This window comes from Maniola hyperantus, chromosome 18 (genome assembly GCF_902806685.2).
Source record: "Maniola hyperantus chromosome 18, iAphHyp1.2, whole genome shotgun sequence".
NCBI classification, from domain to species: domain Eukaryota; kingdom Metazoa; phylum Arthropoda; class Insecta; order Lepidoptera; family Nymphalidae; genus Maniola; species Maniola hyperantus.
The window spans coordinates 9,815,300-9,837,066 of record NC_048553.1 but is presented as its reverse complement, the minus strand read 5'-3'; the positions used below and the strand labels follow the sequence as shown (position 1 = coordinate 9,837,066).

The 21,767-nt window shown below is 37.8% G+C and overlaps 1 protein-coding gene across 2 annotated transcripts in view; it reads left to right on the top strand.

The window, feature by feature from the left end:
* Positions 1-21,767, top strand: part of Brf (Brf RNA polymerase III subunit) — a 42,365-nt gene that overhangs the window by 17,437 nt on the left and 3,161 nt on the right. For both annotated transcript variants that reach the window (XM_069504529.1, XM_034978351.2), the window contains exons 4-8: positions 18,129-18,278; positions 18,533-18,759; positions 19,581-19,704; positions 20,267-20,413; positions 21,250-21,480. In XM_069504529.1, the coding sequence (XP_069360630.1) occupies positions 18,129-18,278; positions 18,533-18,759; positions 19,581-19,704; positions 20,267-20,413; positions 21,250-21,480 (879 nt within the window). The remainder of the gene's footprint in view (positions 1-18,128; positions 18,279-18,532; positions 18,760-19,580; positions 19,705-20,266; positions 20,414-21,249; positions 21,481-21,767) is intronic.

Genomic DNA, 21,767 nt, shown 5'->3' with positions numbered 1-21,767 from the left:
AAATCCTTTCTTAGCGGATGCCTTCGTCATAATAGCTATCCGCATGCCAAATTGCAGCCCGATCCGTCCAGTAGTTTGAGCTGTGCGTTGATAGATCAGTCAGTCAGTCAGTCTCCTTTTCCTTTTATATATTTAGATTAAGGAAAAGTCCCGCAAATTGCTATTGCGCTGGAACCATGTCTCAGTAACATCGAAATGACGTCATTTTGACGTCAGCCGAAATAAAAATATACCATCAGCTCGAAACTTCAGTATAGTGCTGACGTCAATTAAATAGCGGCCACGCGCACTAGCAATTTGCGATACTTATACTCTTACTTAAAATAAGCTTTTGCCTACAACCTCGCCCATATTTGGGTCGAGCTTGTATTTGGTTCTTTTAAACCGATTTCGATGAAAGAATCTGGAATTTTCGCTTCATTCATGTCATATTGTGTCATGTGACATTGCAACTGTAATTTTACCGTAATCGAGCCTCTGCATGATGTATCACTTACTGAAAGCCACAAATCAAAATAAGAAGATGTATCACTTTTATTGTAATACTAGCTGATGCCCGCGACTTCGTTCACGTGGATATAGATTTTTGAAAAATCCCGTGGGAACTAATTGATTTTAAAAAGTAGCCTATGTGTTAATCCAGGGTATATAATCTATATTCCAAATTTCAGCCAAATCCCTCATGTATCTTTTGGGTGAAAGTGTAACAAACATACACACACACACACACATACATGCACACACACACACAAACTTTCTCCTTTATAATAATATTAGTGTGATGTAACTTTAAAGTATTACGATTACTAACTTTGAAACAGGTCTTTATCTGCACTGTTGCGTTAGCAATTAGGATATCTCAGTTTTTCTATGTGCAAGCATTTTAGTTGTTACTCTTACTTAACTAAGTAACTTTTGGATGCAACTTCGCTCGTGAAAGAGTCGAGCTTATATTATTTTGGTTCTATTGGATCGATATCGATAACTTCATTTATGTGCATACAAATCTAAAATTACTATTTTTATAGGACTAAACTAGACAAGATTATAGAGATTAATTAGTACTTAATTTTTCATGCCCAAAATTTTGCTGATCATATTTTGCAACGCAATGATAGACCCACTTTATATTGAGGTACGGTAGAGATTAGAGAAATAGCAAACCGACACAAGTTTAGTTAGTAACAGAACAAGGTCATACCAATCAATCCTAATTACACAATTGTTTATTCCTATAGGCTATCTTGTGACTACTGTAATTAAGAATAGCCTTGAGTAAAGGAAAAGATCTAAAACTACTGCGAAGACAGAGCTTGGTGATGACAATGCCGTAATAAATTAAGTTTTCTTTTAATTGTTAGTTTTTGTATTTATCTAGGATTTCATCTGATGGAAGATGCAGTTTAAGATGAACCAAGAGATTATTATAATACTAGCTGATGCCCGCGACTTCGTCCGCGTGGAATTAGGTTTTTAAAATCGGAATCAAAATGAGAACAGTTTTAAATATAAATATAGAAGAAAATATAAGTTAAATGTCTGACATATGTCTCTAACAACTGTACAATCCATAGAGTTATTCATCCAAGGTACAATCACTGTGCAACGGTGTCCATAACCCCTATTGGTGACTATCGGGATTCAGTGCTCATGATGTCATCTAAGTTGGTGACCGGAGTTAGCTAATACAATGCTATCTTATGCCCCACACTTCCGCGTGGACTATACAAATTTCGAACCCCTATTTTACACCCTGTTGAATTTTCAAAAATCCTTTCTTAGCGGATATATCTACATTTAACGTTATAATAGCTATTTTGATGCCAAACAGCTCAAACCGTCCAGCAGAGAGTTATTTCAGTGATACTTTCCGTATTCCACAAATAAATTTAACCACACAAACCAAACAAATAAAACCACAAAACTTCACAAAACTGGAAGACGTGTCGCGTTATTATGAACTCCTTCGCGTAAACTTAATATGCTCGTGCCAAGCTCTAAACTAAAAATACACAGTAAGGGTCCCAACTCGATTCGTTCGAAAATTTATAATAAAATTCCTGACCACATAAAAAAAAATTGAGAATAATATAGCGTTCATTGATGCATTAAAAAAATTCCTAATCGAAAAAGCCTAGGTAGGACTACAAAATAAATGACTATCTACTCGACGATTAATAAGCGCCGTCTCCCTGCTAAATTTGCTGTGCCCCAACGGGGTTTCAATATTGTAATTATAAAAATAATTGTTTAATAATTATTTATATAATCAATATTGGAATGCATGAATAATAAATGAAATGAAATAAATTACACAGCCCGTGAGTTACGGAATTGGCTGCAGGATTGATTCAGTATCTAAGTCATGATAAAGTAAAACAAAATCTCAGCTTTATTGTATTGTTTGTGTCTCGATGCGATCATTATGCACGATGGTGGAGCGAACGCACAAATCAAACCTGTTTAGTATGCGTACCGCGCAGGCTCCGCCGGTAAGGAGGAATAAATATACAACCTCAAACAGGCACGGGACTAGACCTGACTTTTTATTTCCGATAATTGCCTAGGTATCCTGTCTCCTGTGCCGCAATCCCTTCACTAAGCTTCTTCTCCCAAGGTCGCAGACCGTTTTCAGAGCTTTTTATTAGATCGCTTTGTTCGTAGGTATATATGTCGTCACTCGTTATTCCGTCGAAATTACGTATAGATTTTTTAGCTTCTTCTAATTTGCTTTCATTGAGTATCTGTGATGATAGACGTGGGAGGTGGACATTGGAACTCATGTTGTGCTCATGTCTTATGGCAAAATAATTGAATGAGTTCACTGGACCTCCCTAATGGCATAATATGATAGGGTACGCGTGTTTGGACCACACTTATTTTTGTTGTATATACACGTTTGTGTTGTATAGTTCGCGGCAGGTTGACATGGCAATCGGGGTATGAGGTAAATCGTGCGGGGGGGGGACGCCCCCACCCCGTTTGCCATGTCGACCTGTCGCGAACTTTACCTACCTTCTAAAAATGACATAATTAAAATAGATTAATGTTTATTCGAGGTATCATATACATGGTGTAGGCAATATCGTCCTGTACAGCAGTGCAACACCACGAACAGATAGGCCACTCAGCTTGTGTTGAGACGTCGGGCCTATTACCTAGGTAGATTGAAAAAACCGGCCAAGTGCGAGTCAGGCTCGCGCAATGAGGGTTCCGTACTACAGTCGTATTTTTTCGACATTTTGTACGATAATTCAAAAACTATGATGCATAAAAATAAATAAAAATCTGTTTTAGAATGAACAGGTGAAGACCTTTCATATGATACCCCACTTGATATAGTCACTCACTTCGAAAGTTGAAAATACTAATTATTAGTGGTCTAATGGTCATGAGACCACAATTTAATTTTTTTTGTGTGATCTAACCCTAAATTCACGGTTTTCAGATTTTTCCCCAAATGTCAGCTATCAGATCTACCTACCTGCCAAATTTCATGATTCTAGGTCAACGGGAAGTACCCTGTAGGTTTCTTGACAGACAGACGGACAGACAGACAGACAGACAGACAACAAAGTGATCCTATAAGGGTTCCGTTTTTCCTTTTGAGGTACGGAACCCTAAAAAAAGCTAACTTATCCAGTTTAAAACACTTATATTATAAAATGGGTAAAAACATCTTGTTCATTTTGGTAAATCTAGGCCGATTGTGATATTTTACGACAATAAAGGTCAATCGTTCATGTAGCTCTACAAATTGTTTTGGCCTCGAAAAAATTGTAATCAATTTGATACTCGACGGCAAACAAAACTAAACTGTTTGGTTATTATCTGTTCTGGTTCATCGTTAAGGTTAAGAATCGCTTGGGAAAACAAATAGAGTTAATCCTAAAGGATTAGTCAGCGGGAGTGGCAGTGGGCAGGCGGCAGGCCGTGCACTCAAATGAAAGCATTTATTCAAATTATTAGGAGTTAGGCATTGGTTGTCGATTGTTGAATTTGTAAGGTAATGGTGGCAAGTTTAATACTTAATTAATTAGTACTACTTAATTAAAAAAAGCTGTGGTAGCCTAGTGGTTAGGACGTCCGCCTTCCAATCGGAGGTCGGGGGTTCGATCCCGGGCACGCACCTCTAACTTTTCAGAGTTATGTGCGTTTTTAAGTAATTAAAATATCATTTGCTTTAACGGTGAAGGAAAACATCGTGAGGAAACCTGCATGCCTAAGAGTTCTCCATAATGTTCTCAAAGGTGTGTGAAGTCTGCCAATCCGCACTTGGCCAGCGTGGTAGACTATGGCCAAAACCCTTCTCACTCTGAGAGGAGACCTGTGCTCTGTAGTGAGCCGGTGATGGGTTGATCATGATGATGAATTAATTAGTTCTACTCAATTAATTAGTACTGCTTAATTAATTAGTAATACTTAAAGCGAGAGCTCCAAACGCACCCTGGTCTGAGAAGAAGCCAACGACAAACTCAGTCGAGTAAATGTACGCATTAAAAATAAAGTCTATTGTACAATCGATGATCACTAGGGCAGATGTCTTCTGTAGTGTAGATACAGCCTCCAGCCCGCTGCTGGACCGTCGTCACCTTAAGGAGATGGCAGGAAGTGGCTAAAATCAAATGATGGCCCATAGAGTATGGTGGCGAACGCTCGAAAATTTCTTTCCCACTAAGCAGAATATTAACCATATTAGTCAAGACTAATATCCCCCTTTCCAATCCAACTAAGCGTAAAGCTTGTGCTAGAGGTGGGTACGACAATAGTGCAACGGATAGGTGGGAACCGCCGACCTTTCGGAGTTCAGTTTCCCCTTAACCGTTGAGCTATTGAGGCTCTAACGAGGATGAGGATTACTGATTAATAGTTTACTATAACTCTATCACCACCTTTGCAATAGGTACCTTGATTTCGTAATGAATGATACATTGCTAGTTAACCGATTAAATGGCATGTGCCTAGTGATAAAACAATCGATAAATCATTTCAGATATCGCAAGCCATAATTAATAATAACCAATAATAAATCTTAATACACTGCAGACCTTGAATCTAAAGAAAAACCCCTACTGATTACTGATATGGTAATTGGACCTGCAAAATAGTTTTGCACTTCTATTTTGATTTGGACTACAACATGAGGACATCCGAATTCCAAAAATTGCGAAATATTTGCGTTTGAGATACTTGTTATTATTTTTATTTTACTGTCCCTGTTTATCTAGATACTGAGAGTTTGAATACAAAAGTTAAATCTAAATATATAAAAAGAAAGGGCGACTGACTGACTGACTGATCTATCAACGCACAGCTCGAACTAATGGACTGATCGAGCTGAAATTTGGCATGCAGATAGCTATTATGATGTAGACATCCGCTAAGAAATGTTTTTTGTAAATTCAACGCCTAAGGGGGGTAAAATAGGGGTCTGAAATTTGAGTAGTCCATGCGGACGAAGGCGCGAGCATAAGCTAGTAGTAGAGTATTGCCGAAGTTTCGTTTAGTTTTCACTGAATTTCTGGTAAATTCAAAGTTCAAACCTACTATTGACGGCCTTCCCTGCTAACCATTGAAAATACACTGAAGTGAATATACTAGGGTACCATTCAAAGTTAAGTTAAATATTCTTACCAAAACAATAGAAATATAACAAAGATGTAAGATGTGAAAAATATTCAAAATGGTATTTCATACCATTCATTGGTATATTAAAAGTTTTAAGTATTACAAAAAATTACTCTAATAATTTAGCTCTACTTAATATATTCTGTAGTACCTAGTAGGTACGATTATATTATATTCTGTGGTCCATGCAGGATGTGAACCAGCCAAAATACCTACCTACTTAACCAATGCCAGCCAAGGTAGGAAAGCAATTTATCTTATTGCAGTTTGCATTACGATAAAGTAATGCAATAATAATTGCACTATTTAGTAACGAGCTCCGCGAATTCGCTTTAGCTTTTTAAAATCCCTTAGGAATTCTTAAATTAGTAAAACAAAAAGTAGCCTGTCACTCTCAAGGTCTTGAACTATACCCATCAAAAAATACGAAAATCCGTTGCTCCATTGCGGCGTGATTCAAGGACAAACCAACAAATAAACACACTTTCTTATTTATAATATAAGGTAGTAATAGGGTGTAGATTTATCAGATCTTTCATACAATACGCCTTATTTTCTTATATCACATATTTACGTTACGATTGACAAAGAAAATTCATGCGTAGATATATAATCTCATTGATGTTGGAATCCCCCAATCTAGTCTAGAAGTATATTTGATCTCATGCGCAGTGTTTAAACAATTTTTTTTATTGTTGCTCAAATCATGAATATGAATCGATTTGTAATAATCCGTGTATCATAACGACCTTGCCATATTGCAAAAGGCGATCATGGCATTCCTAGAGTAGCCCAAATATTTACTTTGTATAAATAATTCACACAATATTTACTCGATAATGTGCCCGTGTTTAGTGCATCTATCACTTAATTAAAATCGATTTTGGGGTCTTAACTGAGGAATATAAAATGGAAAATATTTTGTATTCTGTTGAATTATAATACCTAATCCAACTTAAAATCCATACTTCCATACTAATATTTTAAAAGCGAAAGTGTCTCTGTTTAACTGATTTTCATGATATTTGGTGCAAAGTTAGCTTACATCCCGGGGACGGACATCGGCTACTTTTTATCCCGGAAAATCAAAGAGATACCACGGGATTCATTCCATCCGTAAAAAAAACCGGCCAAGTGCGAGTCAGGCTCGCGCGACGATGGTTCCGTAATACAGTCGTATTTTTTAGACATTTTGCACGATAATTCAAAAACTATGATGCTTAAAAATAAATAAAAATCTGTTTTAGAATGTACAGGTGAAGACCTTACATAATATGATACCCCATTTGATATAGTCACTCACTTCGAAAGTTGTAAATACTAATTATTAGTTTATGACCACATTTTTTTTTTTTGTGTGATCTAACCCTAAATTCACGGTTTTCAGATTTTTCCCCAAATGTCAGTTCTATAAGATGTACCTACCTGCCAAATTTCATGATTCTAGGTCCACGGGAATTACCCTGTAGGTTTCTTGACCGACAGACGGACAGACAGACAGACAGACAGACAGACAGACAGACAGACAACAAAGTGATCCTATAAGGGTTCCGTTTTTCCTTTTGAGGTACTGAACCCTAAAAATTATGAAATATAGTACGGAGATAAATAAAATATAAGATAAGTTATAGAAAAGATAAGTAAAATACGTGTATGGTAGTGTTCCTAATTAATTACATAAAAAATAGACTAGACTTTTTATCGTTGAAAATTTAAATATTCCTCGGAATTTTTAAATACCTTATTCTGCAGACACTAGAGTAGACAATTATCTTCTCATACGAGTATATATTAGCATAGCAATAAGTTAAGTGTCCGTAATTTAAATTATTTCATTACTTCCTTTGACCGCCAAGAAATATTTTATAAAGATTAGATAGAGTTGGGGGGGTGTCTACGAGTCAAAAATTACAAAAAGGTTTAATATGAATTCTATAAAATCAGGTTTCACAAAATCGTGGACAAAAGATTCACGAATATTTTGTATGTAAATATATTTTAATAAACCCATTTCAATACTATTTATATGAATATTATAATTATACTTAATTTGATTTGATTATCAATTAGCAGGTGTTGTATTTTGATCTCTCTGGGCAGTATTCTTTATTTCATTGAGAGTCCTGACTCCTTTTCAAAAAAAAAAAAATCTTGAAAAATGAAACCTGCATGCCTGAGAGTTTTCCAGAATGTTCTTAAAGGTGTGTGAAGTCTGCCAATCCGCACCTGGCCAGCGTAGTGGACTATGGCCAAACGCCTCTCACTTCTCGTTCTGAAAAGAGACCCGTGCTCAGTAGTATGCCAATTGCCAGCGTTGAGTTGATGATGATGCATTTGCAAATAGAGTAGCTACCTACGCATAATTTGCTGAAATTTTCTCATGAGAAATCAAAGGTGACAAAAGAGGTTCCTGAATGTTAGCAAACATAAATTCACACGCGTCTATAGATTTTCTCATGCGTGAGCGTGAGAACTAGGTTTAGTATAGGAACTAAGGAAATACTCGTAGTACCTATCAAATGATTGCGTTCGTTAATTTGAGCAATTACATGGGGTTAATAAAATTGTAAGGCCATTACGGTTAATTGTATGTAAATAAGGTGTTGAAATTACCAAATTACGTTGAATAAATCTTGAAGTAGCTAATATTTCGCAAGGGCTAACGAATATGAAGGAATACGCACTATAAACGCTTATGTCGAACGGTAGACGTATGCAGGCTGATAAATGTCGCGTTAGGCATATATATCTAAATATATAAAAGGAAAAGGTGACTGACTGACTGACTGACTAACTGTCTGACTAACTATCTATCAACGCACAGCTCAAACTACTGGACGGATCGGACTGAAATTTGGCATGCAGATAGCTATTATGACGTAGGCATTGAAAATTCAACCCCTAAGGGGTTGAAATGGGGGTTTGAAATTTGTGTAGTCCACGCGGACGAAAACGCGAGCATAAGCTAGTATAATATACGCACGTGTGATACTACCTAGAATAAAGAGGTTACAAAATAAGTCTTCATTGTTTTTTGTAAAACAACGCGTTGATCCACGACCCGTTCTTCTAGAATAGATTGCTTTCAATAATAATTGCCCTACATTTAAATTACACTGTTACATATTATTATTTATGTAAATAATAGTATGAATGGTATATATTATGTAATGGACATGTTGAGTTCCACGCATAGTTTGACCATACTCGAGCATTTAATTATTTATTATTGGTAGCAGATTGCAGGCTTGCTATCTAATTTTTTTTTTTTTATTGACTACTTAAGTTACCTAAGTCTTATATAGAGAAAAGGTACCTCCTCTTTTTTATAGAGAGCGAACTTAATGAAGGTCTGGCACGCGCTGGCTCTTAGTCCATTAAGTCTTAGTCCATGCGGTTAAAGCTACGTTACGGTTACCGTTACCCCCCGTTCCCACTTGTCGTTTGTCGCTTGATATTCCAGTGGCAATACTTTTTGACACAAAATCGATTTCCGACAATTGTGAATAGCTTCATATAAAATGTTCTGCCACTGGAACATCCGATTTAAATCCGGGCCCGACAAACGATAATGGGAACGGGAGGTTAGACTTTGACTGTCAGTCAAATTAAAATATATATTTTGATTTGTAAAAGTTTATTTGAAAATATAAATCTATTCTAATAAATGCAAAATGCATTGCACAAGTCAGGGCTTATTTAACTTTGGACTATTTTACATTTGACTTTATTATCATGAAGGTATGCATAATCACTTGTGCATCCCACTTTGCTTTTTTGGGTGGTCAAAGTTAACGGTATATCTATTATAGAATTTTCAAATTGCAGTCACGAAACAAAATTAATATTAGTAAATTTTTGAATGCGTTATATAAAAACACGATTAGGTAGATGTATATTTTTCGTATGTGTCTATAATAAATAATTTGTTCGATATACTTAATTACCTACATACTTAAATTATGTGAAAGGTTGTTATTCAACCGGTTTCATTTCTATGTGTATTCGATACAAACAAATGAGCATGCTATAAGCGAGACGTTGCATAATACCTCTATGTAGATTTGACCTTATAGTATGTGATTGAACATCCGACTTGTGTTAATGCCCTATCGACCTCTTACGTAAAAAAGAAACATCCATATTTAATACGACTTGATTAAACCTGCTACGCGATTGCGGGAGAATGACAGCTACAATGTCACGATCTCAATCATCTCTGATTGGTTAGAACGTTAGCTCACTATTGGCATGCATGGTTGCATGGCAATGCATTGTTGCAACAAGAATCGCACGAATTCAGCCTATCAGAACAATTGAGATTGTAATAATGATTGATGCAGGTTGTAGACAATCGCCCTATAGGTAGTCTAGTCCCGTTTATTGCCACCGCCACCCACACAATTGGCCAAATTATAACTTTAAAGGTACAAGTCCGAGATGGGCTGCAGGCAACCGCAAACTGTAAGCGACACCTATAGTTTCTATGAATCTGTATGTAATGGGCAGATTACACCTACCGAGTAGTGAAGCAAGACGGTAAAATGTCACTCGGCCGAGACAGTGCTGTGGCTGATGGTACGATTACACCTAACGAGTACAGTGGCGAGTCAGTGTCCTCGGCCGAGTACTCGGTTGGTATAAACACTTACGACTGCTCGGCGCAATTTCGAAATACGTATAAACGGCCACCACAGCACTGTCTCGGCCGAGTGACATTTTACTGTCTCGCTTCACTACTCGGTAGGTGGAATCTGCCCATGAGAAATTGGCGAAATTGCACTCGTAAAAGTGTTTATACCAACCGAGTACTCGGCCGAGGACACTGACTCGCCACTGTACTCGGTAGGTGTAATCTGCCCATTAGCTCTGAGTTTCTGATACAAACCGTTAAGGTTGCCTACGACCGTGTTTCCCTTCTGAGTTCCGACATCTGCGTTTCCTGCCACGTACATATTACTCTGAGCAACTCCATGATACATAATATTTGATACCTATTTCGACCCATTAAGTATTCGAAGCGAGCTTCGTACAAACAAAGTTTGATCCTGGTTTGAATATTAATAACTAATTAAAATCAATGAAATTTTGTAGTCACGCTCTACAAATTAATATCTGTGTCTGTGATTTGTCAGATATCTATAAAAATGCGCTCAGAATACACTCCTCTTAAAATATGTAGACACATAAAAATATCAAGGATATAATTTAATTTTTAATAGTACCTACCAATCATAATAGTAATAACAGTACCTAGTCTTTGAGACTTATTTATGAATATTAACGTCAGATAATATCATTACTTATACAAAAAATATATAATGATGCATTTTAATGCATTAATATTTAAATCAGATTTATTTGCTCACCACAGACCAGCTGACAGATTTACAGTAGTTTGCTATTTAAATTAGCAATGCATAAGAAGTAAGAACCACTATACGATCTTTCAGGTTTTATATAAGTGTAAATTGAAAATCACCCCCAACAGGTCCAGGTTACCATACCATATTATTGCATTGTAGTCAGAATTGAGCCCATAAGACAATTACAAATAAAATAAATATCAATTAGATGACTGAGATCCCTATACCAGCTGAGAAAACAGTTAATCCTCATTGTCGTGTAGTTAATAAATCAATGGTCGTACCTTATTTACGGAATTTGTATAAGTCTATGCTTTGGGATAGACTAAGCATAGACTATACACATCCAAAGGTGGCTGTAAGGATGGATAAACGGAATAAGCGATCAAAAATCATTATTGAATTTGCTCGTGGAATATTCAACATTATTTTAAGGAAATATAAGTCTCTGAAATAGTCAATATATCTGTATAATATTATATCTGTATATTGACTATTTCAGAGACTTATATTTTCTTAAAATAATGTTGAATATTCCACGAGCAAATTCACTAATGATTTCTGACCTCTTATTCCGTTTATCCATCCTGAAACAGCCACCCTTGGATGTGTATAGTCTATGGTTAGTCTATCCCAGATTAAGCATAGACTATACAAATATATTTCATTAAAACCAGTTAAACGTAAAATGTGCGGTGTACCTACGTAAGGAAATTAGAAAGTAGTTAATTGTGAAACTTCTTTAATACCTAACTATTTATGTGCAAGAGATTGTTGACTATGCAAATATCATGCTTCAGATAACATCGGTCTTAATATCGGTGCTTGCATAATTTTAACTCTTTTCTTGCTTCGTTGAATATATCTAATCTCTTCATTGGGAAACCTCTAGTGTTCTGTGTGAAAGAATCTTTGGTCATTTTTGATGCAACGAAGTATTCCCAGATATTTAGCTGTGGACTTAGGCGAGTGTCATATTTGCTTAAAGTATTGACTGCATCATCATTCGTCATCTACTATAGATTATTAACTAGCTTATGCTCGCGACTTCGTCCGCGTGGACTACACACATTTCAAACACCTATTTCACCACCTTAGGGGTTGAATTTTCAAAAATCCTTTCTTAGCGGATGCCTACGTCATAATAGCTATCTGCATGCCAAATTTCAACCCGATCCGTCCAGTAGTTTGAGCTGTGCATTGATAGATCAGTCAGTCAGTCAGTCAGTCAGTCAGTCAGTCAGTCAGTCACCTTTTCCTTTTATATATTTAGATAAATAATATACATATACTGACATTTATTAAACTAAGCACCAGTTTTTCAATCGTCATAATATAACTAATTTTAATATTATTAACTGAGGAATAAATAAATTTTGACAGAGTTTCTACAAAATTGTTAATTTATTCCTGAATAAAAAATCCGCCCTAATCTGAGGAGGAGGTGAGGAGGAGACCCGTGCTCAATAGTGAGCCAACGGTGGTACGAAAACCTTCAAAGCACCTAAAACTAAGTATGTATCTAAATATATAAAAGGAAAAGGTGACTGACTGACTGACTGACTGACTGATCTATCAACGCACAGCTCAAACTACTGGACGGATCGGGCTGAAAATTAGATATTATGACGTAGGCATCCGCTAAGAAAGGATTTTTGAAAATTCAACCCCTAAATGTGTGAAAAAAAGGGTTTCAAATTTGTGTAGTGCACGCGGATGTTGTCGTGAGCAGAAGCTAGTTAAGTATAATACTACCTATAACAGCATTTTCAAATTCAGTTGCAAATAAAATGTGCCGAGGAGCGGTGCGGTCTCAAAATATCACATTATTCCTTTGTCCTAAATGGCAACGTCTCAGAAACTGGTTGCATTTCGGTCTGGGCCAACCAACAGGTTTAAATGCGAGTAAACTTTTAAAAAACCTTCAATTCATTTTGAAAGAGTTAACTTTGCTTGATGCGATTATTTTTGCCTGATTTCAAAATGGTTAAATTGTATTGTATTTTTTGCAGTTTTTATGCATTCCGTCGTGTAAAGGAAAACCAGGTCCATGGAAATATTTCCGACACCGAGGCATTCTCAGGAGACGTTGACACTACAATCAGATTGAACTAGAGTGAGGGAACTCTCGGTTTGATCCTGAATCGACGATATGTCAAATATAGGTTATGGTGACGTGAAATCAAAGAAAAGTAGGGCTACTTTAGGGCTACCTGCGTGAAATATACATTTCAAGTAGTTTAAGTCCAGCTGTTCCCACGGATCTATCAGTTGATAACTATGATGATGATGATTGCAGATCCAATATCTCCTGAGGATGCTCCGGCTGTTTGAGTGTGTATTGGAAAATCTGTGTGGTGTTGGGTGGTAGTAGGAAGGCGGGCGGGCAGTTCAGAATACTTGCTGCACGCTAAGCTTAACAGTTTTATCTGATCCTAGCTGTATCATGGACTTCTGCTAAGTACCGCCTGCTTATATCTTAAACCACTGAACAGCCAGACACCTTGAAAGTTGGCACCGTTATGTGGTCGACATCCAATCTACGCGTACGAAATGTTTCTGATACGAACCGCTAAGGTATGAAATGCCCTTCCGGCGCCCGTGTGTTTCCTGTCAAGTAGGTATAACCTAAATACCTTCAAGGCAGGAGTGAATAAGCGCGCAAGCAAAACTTTTAACATTGACTACTATTTTTTTAAGGCATACTGCACTTGCACTGCTGCAAGTCTAAAAGTGTAGACCTAAACATATAATCACGGTCAGCAGAACTGTATCCCGATGATTATAATTAATATTCAGATCGTGCGGGGTCTATTTTTAACTCGGTCTTTCAATTGGCACTGGTGGGGTCTGGGTTTGCCTTGACCTACATAACCATACAATATTTACTCGGTGAAACTCGAAGATTTTGTGAAGTTAATATTTATTTTTCACTAGATGATGCCCGCGACTTCGGATTTGGGTTTTTCAAAATCCCATCAGAATTCCTTGATTTTTCCAGGATAAAAAGTAGTCTGTATCATGATGCAAGCTATCTCTGTATTAATTAGGTGATGACCGCAACTTTGTCCACGTGGGTTTACACTGGAATTCATAGTCAAGTCTAGATAGGGGCTTCTTTAGAGGACGATTCAAACGACATGTGTCATATTCAACGTTTACGCAATGCATTGAGGTTGTGTATGACAAATGTTATCTAAAGCGTCCTCTAAAGAAGCCCCTATCTTGACTTTGAATTCCGGTGTGAGGGTTTTTCAAAATGCCGTTGGAACTTTTTAATTTTCGGGTATCAAAAGTGGCATATGCACCGAATTTGGTCAAAATTGGCTAAACGTAACAGGCCGTGAAAACATAGATAGTAAGTATGCAGATTGAGAGACAGACAGATACACTTTCGCATTTATATTATTAGCATGGATCGTTGATTTTGTAAGTGCCAACGCCTACAAGTTTAAAGCAAAAAACCGGCCAAGTGCGAATCAGACTCGCGCACTGAGGGTTTTTTTTTTTTTTTTTTTTTTTTTTTTAATGGAACACAAACAGCTTTTACATTTTTACTTAGCTACTTATTTCTAGTTTGTACATATGCCTATTAAGTGTTCACTCATTTACATTGTATCTATTTAATTTTGTGCGGGAGTTAGTTAGGTTAGTAATTACATTAAATTAAATTATAATAAGTTAGTTTGTTATGAAGTGGTTACAAATAAAGTTCCGTAGTATAATCGTATTTTATCGACATTTTGCACGATAAATCAAAAACTACTTACTAGATTTCGTTCAAACCAATTTTCGGTGGAAGTTTGCATGGCTATGTAGGTACATCAAATTTTTTTTAGTTTTATCATTCTCTTATTTAAGAAGTTACAGGGGGGGGGGGGGCACATTCACTTTGGAAGTGTATCTCGCGCAAACTATTCAGTGTAGAAAAAAATGATATTAGATACCTCAATATCATTTTTGAAGACCTATCCATAGATACCCTACACGTATGGGTTTGAAGAAAAAAAATTTTTGGGTTTCAGTTCTAACTATGGGGAACCCCAAAATTTATTGTTTTTTTTTCTATTTTTGCATAAAAACCTTAATGCGGTTCACAGAATACATCTACGTACCAAGTTTCAGCAGTATAGCTCTTATAGTTTCGGAAAAAAGTGGCTGTGACATACATCCAGACAGATAGACAGACATGACTAATCTATAAGGGTTCCGTTTTTTGCTATTCGGCTACGGAACCCTAAAAAGTCCTAATTGACTTATTTATGCTTTTAACTTGTTTGTGAGTAACGGTTTTAATTAAGACCCTGATAATATCAGCCCATCGGGGACATTCTACCACTAGCGGACCATTTAAAAACTCTACTTCGCCGTACAAACTAGTAAATAAATAAATAATAAGTAAAACTATTTTTCATTCAATTAAACTTTTATAGGTATTTAGTAGTAGTAGGTACAAAATAGTAGCTACAAAACTCTATTCAAACCTCAATGAAATGTTTCTATGACCTTCAAAAGTAATAAATAATGAGCCTCTATATATCAAAAATTTATTGCAAGTCATATTTTATCGTATAAGATTTTTATGTTATTAACAATTTCGTACTGACTTGTGTAACCGGCCACATTTTTTAAATAGATTTATTAACCATCGTCCTACGTAAATAGGGATATTATTGACGTACAACATTTAAAAATAACTAGGTACTTTATATATTTTGTGTTTCATTGTAGCAACTTGAAAGGTAAACAAGGCTGCATACTAATTACCTACTTAGTTCGCTTTTACAATTAAAACAAGTTGCGTGGTTATTCAAATCATTTAAAGATGGAGCGAATGATACCTTCAATTCCGCTTTATCGTCATCGCTGTTTCAATAGACAGACCGACCGATCAGCTGCTCGATTACGGTAAAATTACAGCTACAAACGATGGCAATCAGCTCTGATTGGTTGACGCTCGCTCACTATTGGCTACAATGCATTTTTGCAACTAGGATACCATAAATTCCACCAATCAGAAAAATGACTGAGATTGTAATAATGACTGAAGCAGTTTTTTCGGAATCGACGTCCACTGCTGGACAAAGTCATCTTGCAAGAATTTGTAGAAGACACGTCCTCGGGTCGAATTGAAATTGTCGAGCCCCACTTGCTTGAAATTCGTCCGTCCACCAAGTGGGCGTTTCAACAATTCTATAGTATTGTAAGCTTGTAGGGACTTCCATAGTCCATACGCCACGGTTTTTCGCCGCGCCGGCGCCGCCGGCCGTCTGTCCACTTAGTGGAGGATCTTCCAACGCTGTGCTTTCCAGTGTGAGGTCGCCATTCTAACCCTGGGACCCCAAAGTCCTTTTTCAGGTTCGCAACCCTTTATCTATGTCGGTTGCTCTGGTTCTCCTACGCATCTCGTCACTTCTATGTTTTGATCACGTAGAGAAACTCCAAGCATAGTTCTATCCATCACCCGCTGAGTCACTCTTGAGCTTTCTTATGAAGCCCATATTTAGCTACCATGTCTCGGGTCCATATTATGTCATCACTGGCAAAACGCACTGTTCGAAGATTTTGGTCTTCAAACACTGAGGAATTTCGGAGCTTCCCGAACGCTGCCCAGTCGAGTTGTATTGGGCGGCTAACCTCTTTCTCGAAATTGGACTAACCTAGCTAGACTGTGTGTCTCAGTTATACCTATATTACATACTCGTCTTCAATTTCGAGTGCAGAGTTCTCAACGATTACTCATGTTGAGAAACTGCTAAGGTAATTGAGCAGTGCATTAAGGTCTTTCAGAGTCTCTGCAATAACGTCTATGCAAAAGTAAATACCTAAACTCAATAATCATCATCAGTATCTAAATACAAGAGTAAAGGAAAATAAATAAGGAATATATACCTATCCCAAGAACTATCAGAGACGTTTACATAGCTAAGTAAATTGCCTATAAAAATCGTCTTACCTTGCGTCAATACTTTACTAATTATTTACTGCTAGGTTTCATAATTTTCAAATTAAATAAGAAAATTACTTAGTCAAATTAAGTAGATTTTATGATTAGAATTCTAGATTTTAGTAATCAATACCAGCTACCAACTATTCACACTGTAGAAATCTGTAACATGGATTCTGATACGAACCGCTAAGTTGTGGAATGCCTTTTCGGCTTCCGTGTTTCCTGCTGCGAATAACCTAAATAATCCCTAAATATCTTCAAAGCAGGAGTGAATAGGCCTCTTCTAGGCAAGCGCGCTCCAACCTAGACTTCAATATTGCTTTTATCAATCGCAAGCCTGTCATGCAATAAAAAATGTTTGATTGCTACAAATATCTAACAAGAATATCTTCCATACAAGTCGTTTGAGCTAAAAGTAATTAATAAATAATAATTTAGTATAACAATTATACTTATTATTAATTGGGCTACATAAAACTGATATAGGTTATATAAGTAGGTATATATACTATATACATAGATACGTTCAGTGCAAAAAAGTCCATATTATAAATGCGAAAGTGTGTTAGTTTGTTGGTTTGTCCTTCAATCACGTCGCAACGGAGCAACGAATCGACGTGATTTTTGTACGGGTATAGTTTAAGACCTGGAATAATTAAGTAGGTAAAGAATTAGGTATATTATAATAATAAATAAAAAAAAATAAAAAAAAAATAAAAAAATATAATTATATATTATAGGCGCATCACCACACGAGTAGATATATAGACCAGAGGGGAAGCTTCATACTAGCGGCTGGCTGTAGGTTCACTCACTCTAGCGCAGCTCACGCACACCACGACATGTCACGGACGCTCCGTTTGCCGCCAAACTGGGCGCACGGAGCGTCCGTGGCACGTCGTGGTGTGCGTGAGCTAGTGTGAAGCTTCCCCTCTGGTCTATAATATCTACTCGTGTGGCATCACCCCGCAGCCAGGAAGGGGTATGACAGTTTTTATTAAACTCATGCCCCTTTGGTTTCTACACGGAAGACGGCATCCTACCGGAACGCAAAATCACTTGGCGGCACGGCTTTGCCGGTAGGGGGGTAACTAGCCACGGCCGATGCCTCCTACCAGAGAACGGTCACACCACAACCACACAATAAAAATATAGCAAGTCTATATAAAAATACGTTGTTACAGATCCCTGTCTCTACATACTTCGTTTCGCGTCACAGTTAAAGTTCGAAGACAAACAGCACGAGGTCAGCATGACTGCGTTGCGACTAGTTCAGAGAATGAAAAGAGACTCCATACACTCTGGCCGACGACCCTCAGGCATATGTGGTGCTGGTAAGTCAGCTTTTATTTTTTACTTCTCAAAATATCAGCTGATCGTAAATGCGAAAGTGTTTGTTTATTGGTGTGTCCGGCTATCACGTTACAGACTAAACAACCCGACCCGCCTGCTCGTTTGGTCGCTATCTCTATTAAAAAGACAAAATCATAGAGTTCCCACGGGATTTTGAAAAACCTAAATCCCCGTGGACAAAGTCGCGGGTATCAGCTAGTTTGTAATACATAAAACCATGTTTTTTTTATTCCAGCGCTCCTAATAGCAGCCCGTCTTCACGAATTCTCGCGCACACCGACGGACGTGGTGCGAATAGTCAAAATACACGAGACGACATTACGAAAACGTCTGTTCGAGTTCGGCGAAACCCCTTCCAGTGCCCTTACCCTGGACGAGTTCATGACCGTGGACTTGGAGGAGGAGCAGGACCCGCCCGCGTTCAAGGCAGCTAGAAAGAGGGATAAAGATCGATTACAGAAGGTGGGCTCATATTTTTCTTTACAATTTTTCCTTTCTATTTATCGCGTACACCAACGGGCGTAGTGCGAAATGTCAAAATACACGAGACGACTACATGGAAACATCTATTCGAGTTTGGCGAAACTCCTTCCAGTGCCCTCACCCTAGACAAGTTCATGACCGTGGACTTGGAGGAAGAGCAGGACCCGCCCGCGTTCAAGGCAGCTAGAAAGAGGGATAAAGCTCGATTACAGAAGGTGGGCTCGTATTATCTCTACAATTTTGGATAAACTTTTGAAAAGTGGGTACCTCCGATAACTCTGAACGGTTTAACAACGTATTTTGGCCTTCTGATCACGAATATCATAACGAAAATCTTAATATATAAAAGGCTGACTGACTGACCGATCTATCAACGCACAGCTCAAATTATTGGACGGATCCGTCTGAAATTTGGCATGCAGATAGCTATTATTAACGTAGGCATCCGCTAAGAAAGGATTTTCAAAAATTCAACCCCTAAGGGGGTGAAATAGGGGTTTGAAATTTGTGTAGTCCACGCGGACGAAGTGGTAGCATAAGCTATGTAAGAAATAAAAATAGAGTGTTATTTCTTGTACGATGGTACGATACCCTTACCAAACTTGAACTTTTATGTACAGACTTTGTTATTTTTTTTGCCATTCAAAACATAACTAATATTAAATTACACTTTTCTCGTTCAATTAAGCTTAGTAGGTACGACAATTTTTGATTTCGGTCTGTTTTTGATCATTGAGCTATTAAGGCTATAAAACTGCGGTTATATATGTATTTATATACATTACTCGTTTTTTTGGCAGTTATTAGAAGAGGAGGATGGGGAAAAAGAAATGACTGAACTGCAGAGAGAAATAGACGCTCAACTAGAAAAAGACTGCAGCAAAAAGAAAAGAAAGAACCCCCCCACACCTACTCCAATTGCTGGTATTTCTTTTTCTTAAAAAAAAAGGCTGTGATAGCCAAGTGGTTAGGACGTCCGTCTCCTAATCTGAGGTCGAGGTTCGATCCCGGGCACGCACCTGTAACTTTTCGGAGTTATGTGCATTTTAACTTTTAAGTAATAAAATATCACTTGCTTTAACGGTGAAGGAAAACATCATGAGGAACGTGCATGTCTGAGAGTTCTCCATAATGTTCTCAAAGGGGTGTGAAGTCTTGGCCAGCGTGGTAGACTATGGCCAAACCCTTCTCACTCAGAGAGGAGACCCGTGCTCAGTAGTGAGCCGGCGTTGCGATGGCAATCGGGGAGGGAACGCCCTGCACACCCGAACAGCCCCTGCGCTAACCCGGTGCGGTCGAGCGCGGGTGACGTGCGAGTGCGCGGGGCGTCCCCCCGCCTCATACCCCGATTGCCATATCGATCTGTCGCGTACAGAGATAGAAACTGGTACAAAGGTAAAGGGGGACTAGATTGAAATAGTTGTGTTTTGATTTTGAGCCTGCATCGAATGAATCCCTAGGATTTGATTTTGTTTTAATACTCCAGATGAAGTGTCACAGGCTGAAGCGGAGGATGCTTCTAGATTCGCAGCGCAGGACACACTGAGTTTGATCGGAGAAATGGCGAGAGACGTTCAGTCGAAAAGCGTTGCTGCCACGAGTAATGACACTAGCAAGTTGGAGAAAGGACTGGGTAACTATATCTTTTTTTTAAATTATTAGCCAATATCCGCGACTTCGTTCGCGTGGATTTAGATTTTTAAAAATCCCGTGGGAACTCTTTGATTTTCCGGGATGAAAAGTAGCCTATGTCACTTTCCAGGTCATTAAGTATACCCCTGCAAAAAATCACGTCGAACCGTTGCTTCGTTGCGACGTGATTGAAGGACAAACCAACATAGGCTTGCTCTTGACGACAATCATGCTAATAAAAAGCAATGATGCAGACTAGGTTGGAGCGCGCTTGCCTAGAAGATTCACTTTTAGAGAAAGAGCCCGTGATGGCCAGAAACTTGTTATTTTATAAAAGCTAAAAGTTTCTCTGCGAAACACAGGGAGAAACGATCAGTGACTATGAAGTTTATATCATGGTGGCTTTGGCAGATAGCAGGTACCTAACAAAGACGTATAAAATCTTTCGTCCAAGTTTAAGTCTAATTTTTTTTATATTTTCTTCAGAATAGTATTAGAAATCACGTCATGCATTGCCAGACACACTTAAAATTTAATAAATTGTAACCAATAGGTGTAAAAATCATTTTTACCTACTTACCTAATAAAACCGGATTTTCTGGAGTTTTTGGTAAAATTGAATTGTGGTCGTACATAAGTTATCTAAATTCGAAGGTTTAAAACATTCCATGGTGGACTTGCGAGTCGAGCATTCAAATTACATTGAGTAGTGTTGTTCTTTTCACACTGAGTTTCTGAGTTGAGTTATCTGTGTGTTACCTGAACCCCATTAGCTGCTACTTCACACCATAGAATACCTAGATAACGAGTGTAAGCTTCTGATACATCTACTTCTAGGGCCAGAACTAGCAGTCATAGGACTGGGACATGAAGAAGACAAAAATGAAAAATTCCTCAAACCCGACGTCAAACAACAGTTCAACAAAGACTTACACAACGCTGAGGACTTGTTCCTCAGTTCTGCCGATGAGGATTATATAGACTCCCTCATCATGACCGAGGAGGAAGCGCGCAACAAGACCAGAATGTGGCATAGCATTAATGTGGACTATTTGAAGGGCCAAAAAAGTAAGTTTATAATTTTTGTAGATTTACTCGAGGTTGCGTTTATCAATTTAGGCGCCTTGCACACTTTTCTAAAACTGGTCTTCAAGCAGTGAGGAATTTTGGAAAAGAAGACATCTCGAAGCTTCCTGAACGCTGCCCAACCGAGTTGGATTTGGCATATACACTTGGCAACATTTTAGTATTCAGCCAAAATCTTGTATGTAGGCTCGTAAAAAGTTCCTTAAACCCGACGTCAGTTCAGCAGAGACTTACACATCGCTGAGGACTTGTTCCTCAGTTCTGCCGAT